The 19,419-nt window shown below is 36.4% G+C and overlaps 1 protein-coding gene across 1 annotated transcript in view; it reads right to left on the minus strand.

Moving 5' to 3' along the window:
• Positions 1-19,419, minus strand: part of RAD18 (RAD18 E3 ubiquitin protein ligase) — a 115,142-nt gene that overhangs the window by 39,568 nt on the left and 56,155 nt on the right. The window contains exons 8-9 of the mRNA XM_063115055.1: positions 12,595-12,671; positions 11,102-11,162 (exon numbers count right to left, since the gene is read on the minus strand). Coding sequence (XP_062971125.1) covers positions 11,102-11,162; positions 12,595-12,671 — 138 coding nt within the window. The remainder of the gene's footprint in view (positions 1-11,101; positions 11,163-12,594; positions 12,672-19,419) is intronic.

Raw genomic sequence — 19,419 nt, forward strand, 5'->3', positions numbered from 1 at the left:
ATTTTGTAACAAACTGCTAAACTATTTACCTAGTGTTTATCATTCTGAATTCTCACCAGCAGTGTATGAGAATTCCATTTTTTCCACATTTTGGTCAGCACTTAGTACTGTCCTTTTTTTCCCCCCATTCAAATAAGTGTGTACTATTATTTCATTATTTCCCCATTCAAATAAGTGTGTACTATTATTTCAATTTTTATTTTCCTAAAGACTAATGACTACTATGACTAACCACATCTTTTCATGTGGTCATTTGGCATCTGAATATCTTCTTTGGTGAAGAGTCTGTTCACATCTTTCGCCAACTTTTTTAAAATATGGCATATGCCTTATTACTGAATTGTAAGAGTTCTTTACATAGTTTAGATAGCAGTACTTTTTCAAACAGAAGTGTTACAAATATCTTCTGCTGTTAGAAAGTGGTGCTGATAACATCAAAGTCAAGGGTTTGGATCCCCGTAGAGGCCAGTAGCCAGAAAAAAAAAAAAAAAATTAAAAACACAAGTATTTTCTACCAATCTATGGCTTGCTTTCTCATTTTCCTAAGTGTCTTCAGAAGAGCAAAAGTTTTTAATTTCCATGATATCTAATTTATCATATTTTCTTTTATAGTTCATAGTATTTGTGAAAGATAATTATGTCATCTGTGATTTTAAAGTTTTATTTCTTCCTTTCAGATCTGTGTACTGTTTATTTCTTTGTTGCCTTATCACACTGGCTAGGACCTACAGTACAATGATGAATAAAAGTGATAAGAATGGACATCTACACCTTGCTCCTAATCAGGGGGAAAGCATTCAATACCTCACCATCAAATATGATATTAGTTGTAGGTTTTTCAGAGACATCTTACCTTAAATTGAAATTCTAGTTAACTGAGAGTTTTTATCATTAGTGGGTGCTCCAATTTAGTCAAATGCTTATTCTGCGTCTGTTTAGAAAATCATATGGTGTTTCTATCTTTAAACTATATTATATTTTGTTCTGGAGCACAACAAGCTACTTGGAATCTACCAAATCATTTCAAAGCATGCTTTCAAATTTTATTAGGAGGTGGGCTGGCTATTAGCTCAGTTGGTTAGAGCACAGCCTTATAATACCAAGGACACAGGTTTGGATCCCCATACCAGCCAGCCACCAAAAGAAAAAGAAAACAAAATTTATTAGGACAGATTATCAAGAGAACAATAAGACAAGCCACAGACTGGGAGAAAATATTTGTAAGAGACATATCTGATAAAAAGACTATTATCTAAAATATACAAAGAACCCTTGAAAGTAGACAATAAGAAAACAGACAATCTCATTAAAAAATGGGAAAAAGATCTGGACACTTCACTAAAGAAGATATATAGATGGCAAATAAGTATATGAAAAGATGCTCAGTATCATATGTCACTAGGGAAATGCAAATTAAAACAATAATGAGATACCTCTACACACCTATAAGAATGACAAAAATCCAAAACATTGACAATATCAAATGGTGGGGAAGATATAGAGCAATAGAACTCTCATTTGTTGCTGGTGGGAGTACAAAATAGTACAGCTACTCTGGAAGATAATTTGGCAATTTCTTACAAAACCAAGCATACTGTATAGGCTAGGGTTAGGTTAAGGTTGATCCAGCAATCAAGCTCCTTGGTATTTACTCAAGTAAGTTCAAAACTTATGCCCATACAAAAACCTGAACACAAATGTTAACAGCAGCTTTAATCATAATTTAATCATAACTGCCAAAACTTGGAAGCAACCAAGATGTCCTTCCGTAGGTGAATGGGTAAATAAACTGTGGTACATCCAGACAATGGGATATTATTCACTGATTAACAAAAATGAGATATCAAGCCATGAGAAGACATGGAGAAATCTTAAATGCACATTACGAAGTGAAAGAAGTCTATCTTAAAAGGCTATATATTGTATGATTCCAACTACATGACATTCTAGAAAAGTCAAAAATATGGGGGGAGTAAAAAGATCAGTAGTTGACAGGGATTAGAGATGAGGAAGGGACCAATAGGCAGAGCACAGAGGATTTTTAGGGCAGTGAAACTAATCTGCATGATACTGTAATGGTGGATACATGTCTTTATGCATTTGTCAAAACCCACAGAATATGTAACACAACAGTAAACCCTAATGTAAACTATAAACTCTGTGATAATGATATGTCAAGGTATGTTCACTGATGGTAACAAATGTACCACTCTGGTACAGGATATTAATAGTGGGGGAAGCTATGCATGTCTGGGGGTAAGAAGAATACAGGAATTCTCTGTACTTTCTGCTCAGTTTTGCTGTGAACCTAAAACTGCTCTAAAAAATAAAGTCTATTTTTTAAAAAAAATTTAGTAGGGAAGATTAGAGCAGACTTTAGTCTGAAGCACAGGTCAGCAAATAGCCCATGGACAAATCTAACCCATGACCTATTTGATGGCCCTTTAGCTAAGAATAATTTTTATATTTTAAAAGGATTGTTTGAACAAACAAACAAAAGATATGACAAAGAACATACATAGCCTACAAAGCCTAAATTATGTATTATCTGACTGTAAGGTCCATTTAGCCCTGCTACTAGAGCAATACCCTTCTAAGGATTCTGCCTGAGGACACATACATTATGAGGTTTTTCTACTCTGGCTGGTGGTAATTCAAGTTATTTCTTGCCCTGTGTAAACTCCAGAAATTGTTCTGCCTAATCCTTTTAAGTAGTTTTTTCCCTAGTCTCAAGTAGCTTCCTTTCATTCACGTGCAGTTTGCTAGGCAGCCAATGACTTAATAGGATCCTTCTATGGATCTTTTGAGCTCTCTTCTCTCTGCAGTCCCCTCTTTTCTGGTACTCTGTCCAGCAATTTCTAGATGTCGTGGCCTCTCAGAACTTTGACTTCTGTCTCCTCAACTCAGTGATACCACCAGGTTGTTTTAGGGTTCCCTCATCAAGTGCCTGAAAACTGCTGCTGCGACTATAGAGTTTATCACTTTACAGAGTTTATCATCCTATTTGTTTTCTCACTCTCATGGGTCACAGTCCTGTGTTACCTGTTTTCCATTATCTGAAAAAACATTTTATACACTTCATCTGGTTTTCCAGTGTTTTAATGTAAATATAGTGTCTGTTATTCCATCTGGTCAAAGAATAGAAATCTCCATTTATTTTTATTTGGGGGAGGAGAGGGGACTTTTTTTTTTTAAATCAAAACGTTATTTAAGTTAACATGTAATAGATTTATTATTATTTTTAAGTGAGTTAGACAATTTTGAAATTTCTTGGTTTTAATTTCTTCTTTGATCCATGGTTTATTTTGGAAGTGTGTTATTTAGCTTTCAAGTATTTGTTGATTTTCCTGAAGGCTTTGTTACTGATTTCTAATTTCATTTCACTGTGGTGAGAGGACATACTATGTATACTAAAGGAATACTCAAGGTGAACCTTCTGCAGATCCCTAGGGTTCTCTCTCTGAGCTATTTTCTGCTTCCAATACTCTGTCCTGAAAAGTCTAACTTTGGTTTCTCTGGTCTCTCAGCTCTTTCTCTTTAACGCAGTCCCCAGGATCTGCCTGGAATCCCCACTGCCTGCACCACAGCCTGGAAACTTTATTATAGAGCTAATCAAATTTTTTCCCCATCTCTCAGGGATTCCTGTTCTTTGTTGCCTGATGGTCAGTGTTTTCAAAACTGCTATTTTATATATTTTGTCCATTTATTTTGGTTATTTCAGGCAGAAGGGTAAATCAGGTCCCTGTTATTACATCTTGGCCAGAAGCAGAAGTACTCTAAGTCTTAATTGGTACTGTGAAACCTAGCAATAGATATAACCCACATAAACAATAGCTCTTTGGTATCACTGATAATTTGTTAGAATGAAAGAGGCTTGGAGAACTGAGAACTGTTGCTCTCAATGCTGGCAAGCTCAGGACTTAGCATTAAGCTCTGCTCCTTATCAGCACTCTTCATCCAGATAATCCTAACTAGGCTCACAACTTAACACTACTTGTAAATATAACATGTCTTTTTAGCTATACTCATATATTCATGCTTAATTATTTTTTCCACTTGGATATCCAACGAATTCAAAACTTCATTTAAAAAAACAGAAATTTTGATTCCCTTTCCCACCCACAATCTTCCCTTGGTCTCCATCTTAGTAAATGGCATTATCTATCATCTCCCCTATTGCTTAAACCAAAATGTAGGAGTCATTCTTGACTCCTCTTTCAATCATCCCTTATATTAAATTAATCAGCAAGTACTACTGGTTCCACTTCAAAAGTTTGCCTTGAATTACCCATTTTACTTCTATATTATATATATATAGCCTAATTTACTACAGTAACCTCACTTCATTCAGGTCTTTCCTCACAAGTCTTTTTTTTTTTTTTTTTTTTTTTTGGTAGCTGGCCTGTAAGGGGATCTGAACCCTCCTCACATATCTTAACATTTTCTCAAAGAGGCGCATTCCCTGACAACTAAATCTGAAACAGCAGCTCCATCACTCCCCATCCCTGCCTTGGGTATCTTCATAGCACTTATACTATCTGATTACTACATATTTTATTCGTCTGGTTATTGTCTGACTGTCCCCATTAGCATGTAAGGTCCATGTGTGCAGAGAGTTAGCCTGTTTTCTTAACGTTACATTCCTAATACCTACAATATTGTCTGAGATGCAGTAATTGGCAATTGCTATGGTTCGAATGTGTCCCACTAAAAAGCATGTGCTGGAAACTTAATCCCAATACAACAATCTTGGGAAGCAGGCTAATGGGAGGTATCACTCCACTCTCATAAATGGATTAAGGCTGATTATAAACAGGCTTGAGAAAAAAAAAAAAGGGCTGGACAGTTAGCTCAGCTGATTAGAGCACAGTGTTATAACACCAAGGTCAAAGATTCAGATTCCCATACAGGCCAGCCACAAAAAAAAAAAAGCTTGAGGCTGTGAATTCAATCACTTGCTCACTCACACACTGCTCCCTTAACCTTCTGAAGCTATGGAATGACGCAGCAAGAAGGTACTCACCAGGTACAGGCCCCTCAACCTTACACTTCCCAGCCTTCAAAACTGTAAGAAATAAATCTCTGTTCTTTATTAACTACCCAGTCTCAGGTATTCTGTAATAGCAGCACAAAACGGACTAAGGTAGTGACCAGTAAATATTTCCTGACTGAAGAGCCCCCAGATTGGTTTTCTTACTATTTCTTGCCCTCTTGCAATTTATTCTCCACTCCAAAGATATCATGATCTTTTCAAATGTAGATAAAATCATGTCACTTATTTTCTTAAACCTTCCAAGGGCTTCCCATTGCAGTAAGAATAAAATCCAAAATAAAATCTCACAAGGTCTTATATGATCTGGCCCCCACCTCCCTTTATACTACCCTTTCCCTCCCTCACTACACTCTGGCAACACCATCTCCTTTGTTCCTAGTTTAGAGCCTCTGCTCTTAATGCTCTCTTGCCTGCAACACTTTCCTCCAGCTCTGTATGATTGCCTCTCTATTTTCATTTTATTTTACTCAAGACACAACTCAAATGTCAGCTCCTTAAGAAAAGCCTTCTCCTGACCACCTTAATTCATGCTCCCCATGATTTCTATCAAATTATCCTGTTTTATTTTCTTTATAGCATTTGCCACATAAAATTGTGTTTTTATCATCTGCTTATGTATTGTATTGTTTATCTACCTGCTTAGAATGTAAGCTCTGCAACAAGAGAGATCTTGTATATCTTGTTTACTGCTATATACCCAGTACCTAGAATATCACCTGGCACACAGTATATGCCTAATAAATATTTACTGAATTAGTGAAGGACCAAACAAAAGAACAAAGAAACAAATTAAGCTATATTAAAAAGTCTTGCCTATTTAACAAGATTAAGCTGGTAATCCCAGGAAAAATTTCAGGAGATAACTGAAGTGCTCACTGTTTTTTGGTTTGTTTTTTTTTTCTGGTATGAAGATCCCAAAAATATGTCTGTCACAGCAGTTAGACAAGTAGAGTAACTTCCCATCAGGCTAAGATTCTACATTTTACTGGAGTAATTCAGTCTTAATTAAGAAGATTTACCAAAAGCATTTAATACCTAAAATCCACAAGTAACTCAGCAAATTCATTTGATTCAACCTCTGAATCAAATACAACATCCATAGATATGCAACTAAAGCTCATATTGACTACTATCACTGTTTCCTTTGCTGAAAGAAGAACTCATGAATAGAAATCTATCTAAAAGATTGCTAGAGAAAATAAAAAAGATGAAACATTACAAAACTATCATAGTAGTCATAAAATTAAGCCTTTTTAAAACACTATGCTGTGGGGATTGACTGTCCCTGCCAAATCATTGAAGCTTGATCTTGATTTTAACAGTGTAAGAGGGTGGAAAATCTGAATATGGCAGTGTTGAAAGGAGGGGCCTTTAAGAGGTGATTCGATCGTGATGACTATGCCTTTGTGAATGGATTAATCCATCTGTGGGGTAATGGGTTAATGGTTTAGTGGACTGTCACAAGAGAGGCACTAATGGCTTTATAAAGACAGCAAGTAAGCACGTTAACTCTCTTGCTCATGCCATCCTCACCATGTGATTGCCTGTGTCGCCATGAGACCCTATAAAGAGTTCCCACCCTGGAGAAGACCCTCAACAGAAGCACCCCTGGACCATGGACTTCATAGCCTCTGAAGTTAAAAGAAATAAATTTTGTTTATTTATAAATCAACCAGTTTCAGGAATTCCATTAAGAGTAACAGAAAATGGACTAATACACACTATACCTGAAGCTAAAGTTTACACTCCACAAAAAGAGGTTTCTGACTGGTGTGGATTGATTGGATTGTGTCCCCGACATTTCACATATTAGAAGCTTAATCCCCATTGTAACTATTAAGGGTGGGAAATTCTATTATGGTAATCGAAAGGTGGGGCCTTGAGGAGGTGATTAGATTGTAGGAGCATGCTGTAGTAAATGGAATAATAATGATGGTCAGGGGCATGGTACTGAGGGCTTTAAAAAAAGTGAATGAGATTAGTCTCTGCTCTCTCTGCCCTGCCATTTCTCAATGTGATACCCTGTCATCACTGAAGTCACCACCAAAGAAAGACTTTACCAGATGTGTTCCCTGGAGTTTGGACTTCCTAGCCTCTGAAACTACATGTAAGCAATAAATTTTGTTTTCTTATAAATTACCAGGTTCCAAGTATTTTGTTACAAGCAACAGAAACAGACTAATACACCAACATACATGTTATTCACTCTTATTCAAAGCATCATTCAATGCTGCAAAGGGCTTAGACTCAAGCATCTGGTAAACCTGAGTTTAATTCCCAGCTCTGCTTTTTGCTAGCTATAATGGCAATTTACTAATGTTTCCAAGTCTCAGTTCCTTCCTCTATGAATTGGAATAATACTTGCTTCACAGAGTTGCTAGGAGGATTATTAAAATAACATATGTGGAATTCCCGGCACAGAATACATATTCAACAATTGTGATTTTCTGCCTTCCTGTCTTTTCTTTTGTGACAAAGCAGAAATGAGTGGAAGAAAAGTCTGCACAAGTCAAAAGAGATGTAGCTGAAGCATCACTAATATCTTAGATTGGGGGAGAGATTTAAGTTTCTTTATTTCTTCTCAAAAGGAAAGCAAATTAGAATAGTGAGAGATGTGAAAAGATGTTTGGATTCTCTTGTCCTACTTTTTATAAGCTCGCAGTAAGTACTTAGAAAACTTGTATTAAATGGCCAAATGAAATAATACTATGAGAAAGCATAAGGCAATATAAGTACATATAAAAGGGAAAACTTACCTTGTCTGAGAGATCACAGAAGGTTTCCCATGGAAACTGCAATTAAGCTGATTAAGAGTTGGAAGTACAGATGGAGCCACAGAGTCAATTAAGAGAAGGGACAATGGTAACAAATGCTCTAAAGCAGCAAAGAACTTGATAAAGGAGGTAAAAGATAACCAGAGTGGATGGAATATAAGGAGTAAGGGGGAAGAGAGAGGCAAGGCTAGAGAGATAGGCAGGTCCAGATACAGGGAATAATAGACTTTACAAACTCTACCTGAAGAGTAATGTAAAGTTACTGAAAAGTTTTTGATAATGGCAGCAGGGCATCGAGGCAGGAATGGTATAAGCAGAAGACTCAGCAATTTTAGAAGATAGTTTTGGCATCTGAGTACTAAAGGATCAGGGAGGGGCAAGAGGAGATGGGGATGACTGGTTAGAAAGCAAATGTGACCAGGACAGTGGCAGAGATAAGAATAAGAAGTGTATGAAATCAGGAGATATTTAGAAGATAGAGACTGACAGAACTTGATAATGAACTGAACTTGGATAGGTCAGGAAAGAAAAAAAATATGTAGCATATGAAGGATAAAAAATCAGAATGGCGAGCTAGTCACTGACAATGCTGGAAGGTAGAAGACAATGTAAGAATACCTTCAATATTTGGTGTAGAAAAATCTTTCCAACCTAAAATTCTACAGTCATCCACATTATCAATCAATACTAATGGTATTATATCTAGTTATGTATGGTCTCAAAAAGTATTCCTCCTTATACCCTTTCTCAGGGAGTTTCCTGGAAAATTATCTCACCAAATCGAGGAAAGAGAAGAGGGAGATTTGGATCCTGAAGTAAGTGAACCAACACACAGGAGGGAGGAAAGCAGAGTCACCAGAAGGTTGGCGACAAGAAATTCCAGATGGCAACCATGAAGGAGACCCAGGGAGCAAGCGGACTAGACTAGAACAGGACAACAGACGTTGGGGATAGCTCTAGGCAAGATGTTCCTGAGAAAATTAATGGCATTGATAGATAATCAATGTGTTTAAATGTATTAGAAAGTGATTTACCACTTCTGGTGGAGCGTTTAGAAATAAATTCGTACTAGGTAAACAGAAAACTAAATAGATAAAAGAGAATTATTAAATTTAAGAAAATAGAATGTTTTCCTGAAAGGAATTATAACCATAGTATGTATATTGTCTGGCTCAAGCTGTAAACAATATACCTAACTAAAAACTAATCTTACAAAAAATTAACATAATATTCAGAGGATAAGAGGGAAGCAAAGGAAGAAGTCAGGATGTTCAAAAACACTAAATCTTCAGTTTTTATATCAGCACATCAATAGTTAATATGTAAAACTGGAAAACTTCAAGAAAGAGTGAAGAAATAATCTTTTTCATAAATAGGAAGGTAATTACCAAAAGAAAAGCCAAAACTCTTGACAGTTATTACTAGGGAATGGGAAGGGAGGCAGGTTGTTGGTGGAGGAAGCACGAGATTGTTGTTGCTGTTTTTTATAATAAGCCTCATAGAAACAGGTGATTTTTAAAACTACACGTATGTAAAACATTAATAGAAATGTTTAAAAGAAGAAAATTTATCAATAGTATATTTGGAGCCTGCTATGGTTTGAATATGCCCCCAAAGTTCACATGTTGGAAACTTAATTTTCAATGTAACAGTACTGAGAGAGGGAGCTTTTAAGAGGTGATTAGGTCACAAGGGCTCTGCCCTCATGAATGTATTAATGTTGTTATCAAGGAAGTGGGTTCATTATTGTGAGAGTTGGTTTGTTACAAAAATGAGTTTGGCCCCCTTTTGCTTTCTCACACTCTCTTGCCCTTCTGCCTTCTGCCATGAGATGACACAACACACAAGTCCTCATCAGATGCAAGGCCCATGCTCTTGGACTTCCTGGCCTCAAGAACCATGAGTCAAATAAACTTCTATCGTTTACAAATTACCTAGTCTCCAGTATTTTGTTATAGCAATACAAATGGAGTAAGACAGAGCCTGACACTAAATCAAATAAATGACTAAACCGTAAGGCTAAGCATTTAACTTTTATGAACCACTTGAAAGGTTTTCTTTTTAAAAAAAAAAAAAAAAAAAGTATAAATTGAGGTTTATTTTAGGGCTAAATAAATTAACATGACCTATTTAGTAAAGATGAACTTTTTTTTTTTAGCTAAATGTTGGACCATATGTAATTGTATATTTTCTTGACTGCACCTAATCCAAAATTTTTTAAAATGGCAAAACTGTTAGCTACCATCCTTTTATTTGTTTAAATTACTTTCTCTCAGTGCAAATTTTCTGGTTTCCTTATTTTTACAGGTCTTATTTTTGCCAATTCAGTGATCATTTGATATTCTCTTTTCTATCAGAGGAGATAGAAAAATCACTAAAGAAAAATCACTCTGACATCCCAAAAGTTGATCACAGAGTCTCATATCATACTTATCCTTCTAGCAACAGAATAATGGTGGCTTTTGTTGTTCAGTCTACAGTGCATGAATACTTGAAGCTCCTTTTCCTACTCTAGCAAGGCTTAGGCGCACATCTGGTGCACATGCACTTCATCCTCCCTCCCAAAATACATCACTGCTGAATCTGCACCTTCAAAATTTAAGAACTGAAAAGAGAAAAAATTCTCTTAGCACAATTTAAACATATCATGACTAGGAATACTCATTCAACAAACATTTACTATCTACTGTTTGCCAGGCACTTAAATTTAAACTAAAAACAAACCAAGCAAACATAAAATAGCAGCTACCCAATTGTCAAAACAGCCCTGGGAAATTGTTAGCCCTGGGAAAGGCGTATATGAAGACCATTTAAGGAAAAGGAAGAGGTAAAGTTGGAAGGTTGGTAAGAACTAATAAACGAAAACTATTTGGGGCACAAATTTGCAAGCTACAGAAATGTTGAAATTCTTGACAGGATTAAGTTATTAAGTGGCCTGAGGACAGGAGAGAGTCAAGAATATTTTCACTTTAATCCCATCTTCTTCTCACAGAGATGCTTTGAGAGTAACCCATTAATATTTGCAAAGTGCTTAGTGATAAACTCAAAGCAGAATGTTAGTCACAATCTAAAAGCAGTCATGCAGAGTACCAAAAAAGGTCACTGTTTGAGTAAACACACAACTAAAATTCTGTCTTTTAAGTAATATTAGCAAAAGTTGATATCGAACATTAACATAAAACATTATTTTAAAACATTGTTTTTAAAAAATTACTTAAGATGAAAAACAGCAACCCAAGTTCTTTGCAAATAAAGAAAATGTCACACAACTTACGATATTTACTATGAATTTCATCTATTTCGTCTTCTGTTTGCTCCTTTGTAAAAACCATTACCTAAAATGTAAAAAAAAAAACTTAATAAAAATTCCCCCAAAAAAGGAAGTTGTACAAACTATAAAATCTCAAATGTGGGTGTTTAAAATGGAGGAAAATAATCTCTCATCTCTGTTTTATATAGACCTAGGAAGTATAACTCCCATGTACTTCTCTTGAATATGATAATACACATTTTACTCATTACTTTTTTCTTAGTAGAAAATGCAACATTGACTCCATTATAATATATAAAGTATTAACAAAACCATCGATTAAATTTCCTGTTTTCAATATTTAATTTTCCACATTCATTAATGCAACAGGTAATAATACTTGAAACTAGAAGACTGAAGACATCTAGCTGATCATTAATAAGGCAGATAATCTTATCTGCCTTCTCTCCTTTCCAACCTAATTTCGCCAGGTCATAATAGAAAAGTAACATACAGAGAAAATGCAGTAGTACAAGACTTAATATGTTAAATTTTTAGTTCCACTTTTTCAAATCTCTTTCCTAAAAGATCAGAAATCTACTTATACAATTCATTACAGTCCTAGTCTTACAGTTAGCATACAGGTAATAATAAACTCAATGTAAATCCCATTTTTTTCCTACTATCTGATTGTAAACTTACTTCCCTAAAATAATGACTTTCCTTACAAACGTGTTACCAATGGTCTAGGAAAAAAAAATGTCTGCTTGAAAGAGCCCAAAACACTTCCCTCAGTGTCATAGGACACAACGACTATTTTTTTCTTTGGTATCCCTTCCTCAAGTTTTGGACCACCAAGCTAGAGGAAGGCAACTGTGAAAAATCTTAGGTATCTGATTCCCTCAAAAACTCAACAGAATACTCAATCCTCACAAACTCTTATAATTACTTAATATCTCCATAGGTATAATCATACAATTGCAGAATGCCAGAGCTAAAACGGGATCTTAGAGGTCACATAGTTCAACCCCTTAATTTTACAGATAAAGACCGTAAGAGTCACAGAAATTAAATAGTTTATCAAATGCAACCAGCAGAGAAAGGACGAATACAAGAGGCTGGCCGGTTAGCTCAGTTGGTGAGAGTGCAGTGTTACAACACTGAGGTCAAGGGTTCAAATCCCTGTATTTGCCAGCAACCAAAAAGAAAAAAAAAGTGTTCCAGAGAAAGGACAAATGCCAAAGCTACCTGATGCACAGGCATAGTCTTTTCCTACAGGACTTTAGCTCATGAACAAACTCTACTTTGGATTGCATTTTGTGCTAGGAGACTGCTAAATACGATCAAATATTATGCTAAAAATGAGCTGCAAGTAAATCATAATATACTAAATGGAAATGTGTTCTAGTACATTTCCCACTGAACAGATTTAATAATGGCTTGCTTTAATTTTAGTAGGGGATTAAATTTTTCTTTCCTTCATTTCTACCCATATACCAAAATAGACATCAACATACATTTTCATTGAGTTTACTAGCTTCAAGACGCATCCTAGTCTTCTCCGTACTTTCAATTTCTTGAACTATTTCAGCAGCTATTAAAAGAAGAACATATAATCACTGTTAATTGCATGTTTTTGATCATTGTACTATAGTTATGTAAGTTGTTAACACAGAGGAAGGTGAGTGATAGGTATATGTGAACTCCCTGTCTTATTTTTGCAGTTATTTGGCAAATCTAATATCATTTCAAAATAAAAGTTTAAAAAAATAAGAACATAAGGTTAAAACACTGAACTCTAACATTTGCACACAAAGTTCAAAATACAGAAGAGTAAAGTCAAGTCACTTTGCTTTCTCCTTTGAATATACAGCAGTCCTAGCGGAATACGAAAATTAATTTGTTAGTATGACTTCAATTCTTAGGGGATGTCTGCTCAAACTCCAAATGCAGTACAACAGGCTCCTTTTCAAGTACAGAGAAAGGGCTACAAATACCAGGGGAGTCCTTGCCTCCAGAACCTTTGTCTGTAGGTATAGCTACCACTTCACATACATCAAAGAGATCTGGAATACACCCTGTCACACATTAAATGACTTTGAATGCAAACAGCAGAGAATTTGCAAATGCTATCCTTCTGCCTCCAAAGTCAACATATTAAAACTAAAATACATATGTATGGAATAAAGATCTACAATCCCTTACGCATATTTATACATGAAAAAATACTATGTTTGGAATTTGCTTCTAAGTAATCCATGGGGGGAGGGGTGCAAATGGTAGATAATACATTAGGATGGTTTGATAATTGCTTAAACTGGACAGTAGGTATATGGGGAAATCAACTACTCTTTTCTCTACTTCTGTATATGCTTGAAATTGAGATAGGAGGTGCTCAGTTTCCCTGAGTTCAGGTTACAGGACACACCTCTGGGTTTCAAGCCATCCCCAAGGTCTCAGGGCCCTCTTCTAGGCCCTGCCCTAGAAAAGAATTACTGTTGCTAGTTGAACTTATTCTCAGACCAACATGAGACCTCAGGGAGCTGACTTATACAAATCCAGTAGCTAGTCATGCTCAGTAGAAAGGGGTTATATAACCCTAATGGCCAAGCATGCTCAGTAAAGTGGAATTTATGTTCATTAATAGCATAAATATGTATTAGATAATGAGACTATAAAAGTTGAACCCCAGCAGAAGGCAGGGCTATTGCTCACTTTCCAGGGCCAACCTGCACTTCACTGGCTGAGGTGGTTATGCTTTCTTTTGTGTTAAACTTACTTTCAGCAAGCAGCTGCTCACTCTCTTGAGCCAGCCTGTGCTCTGTACTAGACTTTAAGGGAGTATTTCTTACTTTTGTATTGGACCTGGTGCAGGCCCTACTGGGTCTCTGGAGCTCAGACGTACTCTCTCTGTGAAATCTGTATCTCTTCTTTGTTACATTAAACCTCTTCTCACTTTCTAATGTGACTCTGCTCTTGAACTCTTTGCTGTGACAGAGTTAAGAACCTGGTAAGAGGACAGGATGGGTTAAGGCCAACTACCAGGCCTTCCCAGACCACTTCTCCTCCAGCATCAAAATAATCCCTGTAGTTTGTTTTTTGTTTTCTTAAACTCACAGATCTTAAGAGAATCATTAAGAATGCAATTGCCTCAATTTAAAGTTTGTTTTCCAAGCATTGAGAGGTACCTCTTGCCTCCCTAATACTGTAAAACTGGTAGAAAACAACGTAAACAATATCTCTCTCTGTGAGCATGAACAGCTAGCAGTTCTCTTTTCCAAACTTACTGAGTCATGGTTTAACAGGAAAGCAAAGGGACCATTTGCATTCTGTCCAATCCATTAATGCATGTGTCATTCAAGATAGAGAACATCTGGCATGACCTCTACTAAGGAATTAAGAAAACTATATAAGGATAGGGTATAATTTAGGGGCTTAAATCTTCAGAAAGACTTCTGATTTTGTTTAAGATGTAGAGAGCTAGAAATAGTGTCACTCTCACCTTAGTGACAAGAAAAAGCTGGATAACCTACAAGACTGTAATTTCCCTTGAATCCATCACAGCTAAAGTCAGAAGGCAACCAACTAGCCTGAAACTTAAGGGAAAATGGATGCCCTAGAGGAGAGGGTTCATGAGCACTGGCTGACATAGGCAGTGCACAGGAGAAAGACTGGGACCAACCTACCTTCGGGTAAGAAGAGCTCAGCTAAACTTGATGAATTGCAAAAAGCCAAGCTACCATGGAAGTATAAAAACTCTGGGAGACTAAGACACAAGGAACACTGCACCGATTTGCAAGCTGTTTCTACAGATTTCGTTCAGTACTCACAAGAATACCCAGTCTCTCTGTCTCTCAGTGCGGAAGGGCAGGAAATTAGAAAGTCTCCCTCTGGATCCAGGCTTGGAAAAGAAGAACACCCACTGCAGGAGAGACATGAAGCCCCAACCAGATCTTTATCACTGAAGAAGCAAAAGCATCAGGCCACTGAGTAAAGGACAGCAAAGCTGCTGTCCTCAGATCACAAGTAAATACCCACTGTTGCTGGAGAAAGTGCACAGAGAAAAAAAAACAAAACTCTATCCCTGCAGAAGGGTCAGAAAACCACCCTGGGCCCAGACCACTAGAGGACCCCTGCCACTGGGGGAGAGGCAGGATCACTGAGAGCCCGGTCCAGAATCAAAGGGCCCGCCTACAACAGGGGCTAAATCAGAAAACAGAGAATGGCCCCCTTGCTCCCTTCCATGGAGCTAGCATTTTCCAAGTGACAAGTAATAGCAATCTACCACCAGAAGAGAAACAAACGTGGAGAGAGATGCTCTCTGAGGCACAGGCTCACAAGGAAAACCTATGTTGTGAGTGATATAGGTACATTAAAAAAAAAAAATCTGGCAACTCAGCCACCAACCTAAGCACAAGGAAATTCTCAAGGAATATAAAATTGTTGATAGACTGAGGGCAACCATAGCAACAATAAAACCCAAACCAAGTTCAACTCATGAAGAGATTTACTAAACTCCAAACAATAAAGACCTATCAGAAGAACAGACATGTCCATTACTAGGCATAAATCCATTTATTTTCAGTGTTTAGATTCTTACATATAGAGTCTGGCTTTCAACCAAAACTTATAAGATACGTGAAAAAGCAAACAAACAGCAATAACAAAACCAAACTCTGATATAATGCAGATGTTAGAACTATCAGATGTGGTTTTAAAATAACTATGATTAACATGCTAAAGGATCTAGTGGAAAAGGTAAACAATATGGATGAACACATGGGGCATTTCAGTAGAAATTTTCATTAGAAATTACTTCAGCAGCAATTCTTTCTTTTAGAAAGAATAAAATAGAAATGCCAGATATTAAAAAAACCCACCAAGCACAGTAACAAAGATAACTTGACTCAGCTAAGGAAAGCACTGGTGAACCTGAAATGGGATTGATGCTATTCAATATGAAACACAGAGAGAAAAAAGAAAGAAAACAAAAAACAAAACACAGAGCATCTAAAAGCTATAAGACAATATCAAAAAGCATAATATACACGTTTCAACAGAAACTATTCAAGCCAGAAGTGACATCTTTAAAGTATTTTTTAAAAAAAAGCCTGCCAATCCAGAATTCTATACCAATGAAAATATCTTTCAAAAGTGAAAAAGAAATACTTCCTAAAACAAATACAAGTTGAGAGAATATACTATTAGCAGACCTTCACTTCAAAAAGTGTTAAAGAAAGTTCTTCAAGCAGAAGAAACAGAAAGAAACTCATCTCTATAAGAAGAAATGAAGAATGGTAGAAATGGTAAACATGAAGGGTTTTTTCTTATTTTTAACTACTCTAAAAGATTACTGTCTGTTTTATGGGAAAACAATAGCAATGTATTGTGTTAATCGCATATGTAAAAGTAAATTCATGACAAAAATAACACAAAGAATTAGCAATTGAGAGTATACTGCTATGTTTCTTATACTACAAGTGAAGATGTTTAATATTATTTGAAAGTAAATTGTAACTAAAGATGTATATTGCAAACCCTAGAGTGACCACTAAAATTTTTAAGAAAGAGGTAAAATAGTAAGCCAACTGTACAAATAAAATGTAATAATAAAAAAATGCTCAATTAATCCAAGATAAAAAGAACAAAATGCAGGTGGAACAAAGAAAAAAACTAGCAAGGTGTTTTTAAATTTAAAACCACTGCATTGATTCTTACATCTAAAAGCACCAATTAAGAAACAGAATGTCAGGCTGGATAAAAAAGCAAGACCAAACTATATGTTATCAAAAAGAACCTATTTTAAATTTTAAAAGTAGGTAAAAAAAATAAGTTTATGGAAAGACTTGTATCATGTAAACACTAATGAAAAGAAACACTAATGAGTTAGCTATATTAATATGAGGCACAACAGGCTTCAGAACAATGAATGTTATCAGGAATAAAGAGGGAAATTATATAATGATAAAGAATTCAATTCACCAAGAAAAGATAACAACCTAAATATGTTTGTACCTGAACAGGACCTTAGCCAGAGAACAGCCATCTTTGGGGTAACTAAGACCAAGCAGAAAATTTCAGGAAACTAGGAACTGATAATCATCAATTCCTTGAGGTTAGCAAAGAAAATGAGAAACTGACTGTATGGCTGAAACTGCCCAGAGATGAAATCATGCCCCAAATGGATCCTTCTCAAAAGTTTATTTCTGCTTATCTCTCATAATACCCTCTTATATTGATTTACTTTAGATGTTTCACACATACAATTAAGAATTGAAACTAACTTTTGTTTTTCTTACCTTTCCTATTCAACTGCAAACAAAGGAATTCCAAGAGAAAGGCAAAGCACCTTAGCTGATTATTAATTCACTCTCTCAAGTAAAGGAAAATTGCATCCACATTAGTTAGAAGTATGAGTCAGGAATTTTTATGTTCCAGTAATGCTTGACTGAGGACCTTTGAGCTCTCACTAGAAGATAAGGAATCCAACCCCGAAATAACATCAAGGGCTTGAAGCTGACCAGTCCACCAACGGAAGACTCCATGAAACCAAAGCACCTGGTCCATTGTGGGACCCTGACATCTGATTCAGACCCTCTGCTGAACCCATGACCAGCCTTCCCCTTTGCCTGCAGGACAAAACCCTTACCTCACCTTCCCACCTCCTCCCCTTTATAAACCCCAGAAAAGGCATCAGAAGGCAGGATGATTTTAGCCTGGTCATCACCCAGATGCCAGTTATCTGAATAAAGCTCCTAATCCTTGCATCAACTTTTGGACTTTCAGGTCATTTGCTTAGTGTGACAGGGCAAGCCGAGACTGCTGCCAGTAACATACCCAAGAGAAATGAAAAATACATGAAAAAGAACTTATTTTCAACATGGTTGACTACACTCATTTCTCCCTATTCTTCCTCTGTAAAGACAACTAAAAACCCTGGATATAACAGATAAAACAGACAAAAGAAAACTGTGAAAGATAGAAAGGGAAAGATGGACTGACTAAAGGCCTCAAGGCCTCAGACTTTGAGGAACATGGTAATGAGTTCCCTGGGTTTTCTTTTTTATCTTCTGTATATCCCAGACCAGGTTCTGGAGAAGGCTATAACCAAGAACCACCAAAGGGAACAGATAAAAAAAAAAAAGTCCCAAGAAAAATCTGCTCTCTGTAGGCAAAGAACAACTAAAGGAGGTGCCCAGAAACCTTTTTGATAATACCAGACCTACCCCACTAAACACTGCTGATGCTTCCTACCCACGGAGGTATCATCAGAGAAAAAGAAGGGAGTGTTGACTTCCACCCCACTACCAGCAATGGCAGGAGGCCTGGGGCAGGCTTTCCTTCTCTCCCAATACAGTGGCCTAGTGAGGAGCCTAGACTTCTAAACCCACTCAGTAGTGGCAGGTGACACCTTCTAGTGTTTGGTGGGAGGATCTCAAAGAGATGGAACCTGGAGAAAAGAATTCCCTTCTCCTGAATAGGAAATTTTGGATACATCCCTGACCAACTAACATGTGAAACAGTCTACAATAAATATGCCAAAAGGTTTGAGAACTGAACCACAGTGTGGAATACCAGGTTTTCAGAGTGGCCACTAGGTAGCAATTAAAGGAAGTAGACCAGAATAACATTGCAAGGGCCCTGGAAGCTAAATTGTGATTAGAATCACAGCCCACAAAAGGAGGCCAGAATCAGCATGCTAAACCTAAACAGGGTGACTTCCTGCTAAAGAAGATTATTCAAGTAGAATTTTGAATCTCATAATAGTACATTCAAAATGCTCAGAATACAATAAAAACTTATCATACTAAAAATCAGGAAAAACACTTTAATGAGAAAAGACAAAGATGTCAATAGTAAGATAATTCAGTTGTTGCAATTATCTGACAAGAATTTCAAGGCCACCATCATATGAAGGTACTTCATAAAGTTTGTGAAAAAAACGAATTAAAAGATAATACAAGACTGGCTGGTTAGCTCAGTCGGTTAGTGTTATAACAACAAGGTCAAGGGTTCAGAAACCCATACCAGCCAGTTGCCAAAAAAAAGATAATACAAAAAATGATCCAACAAGCAATTAAGAACACTCTTTAAAAAAAAGAAGACAAAAGTGCTATTGTATGTAATACTTTCATGACAAGCAGCTGGTCCGTTATAAATATCTTTTTGGTAGTTTAAATGTTACATTTAAGTTATTAATTTCTTATAATTAGAATGGAAAAGTAAACCATAACAAGAACTGGAAACAAAGAGAAACAAGGAAACCCAACTGCATATTAAACAAATAACATACCCACACTGAAGGGAGCTAAAAAGAAACTTAAAAATACAGTACACTTGTC

The sequence above is a fragment of the Cynocephalus volans genome, chromosome 11 (assembly GCF_027409185.1).
Source record: "Cynocephalus volans isolate mCynVol1 chromosome 11, mCynVol1.pri, whole genome shotgun sequence".
In the NCBI taxonomy this organism is placed as follows: domain Eukaryota; kingdom Metazoa; phylum Chordata; class Mammalia; order Dermoptera; family Cynocephalidae; genus Cynocephalus; species Cynocephalus volans.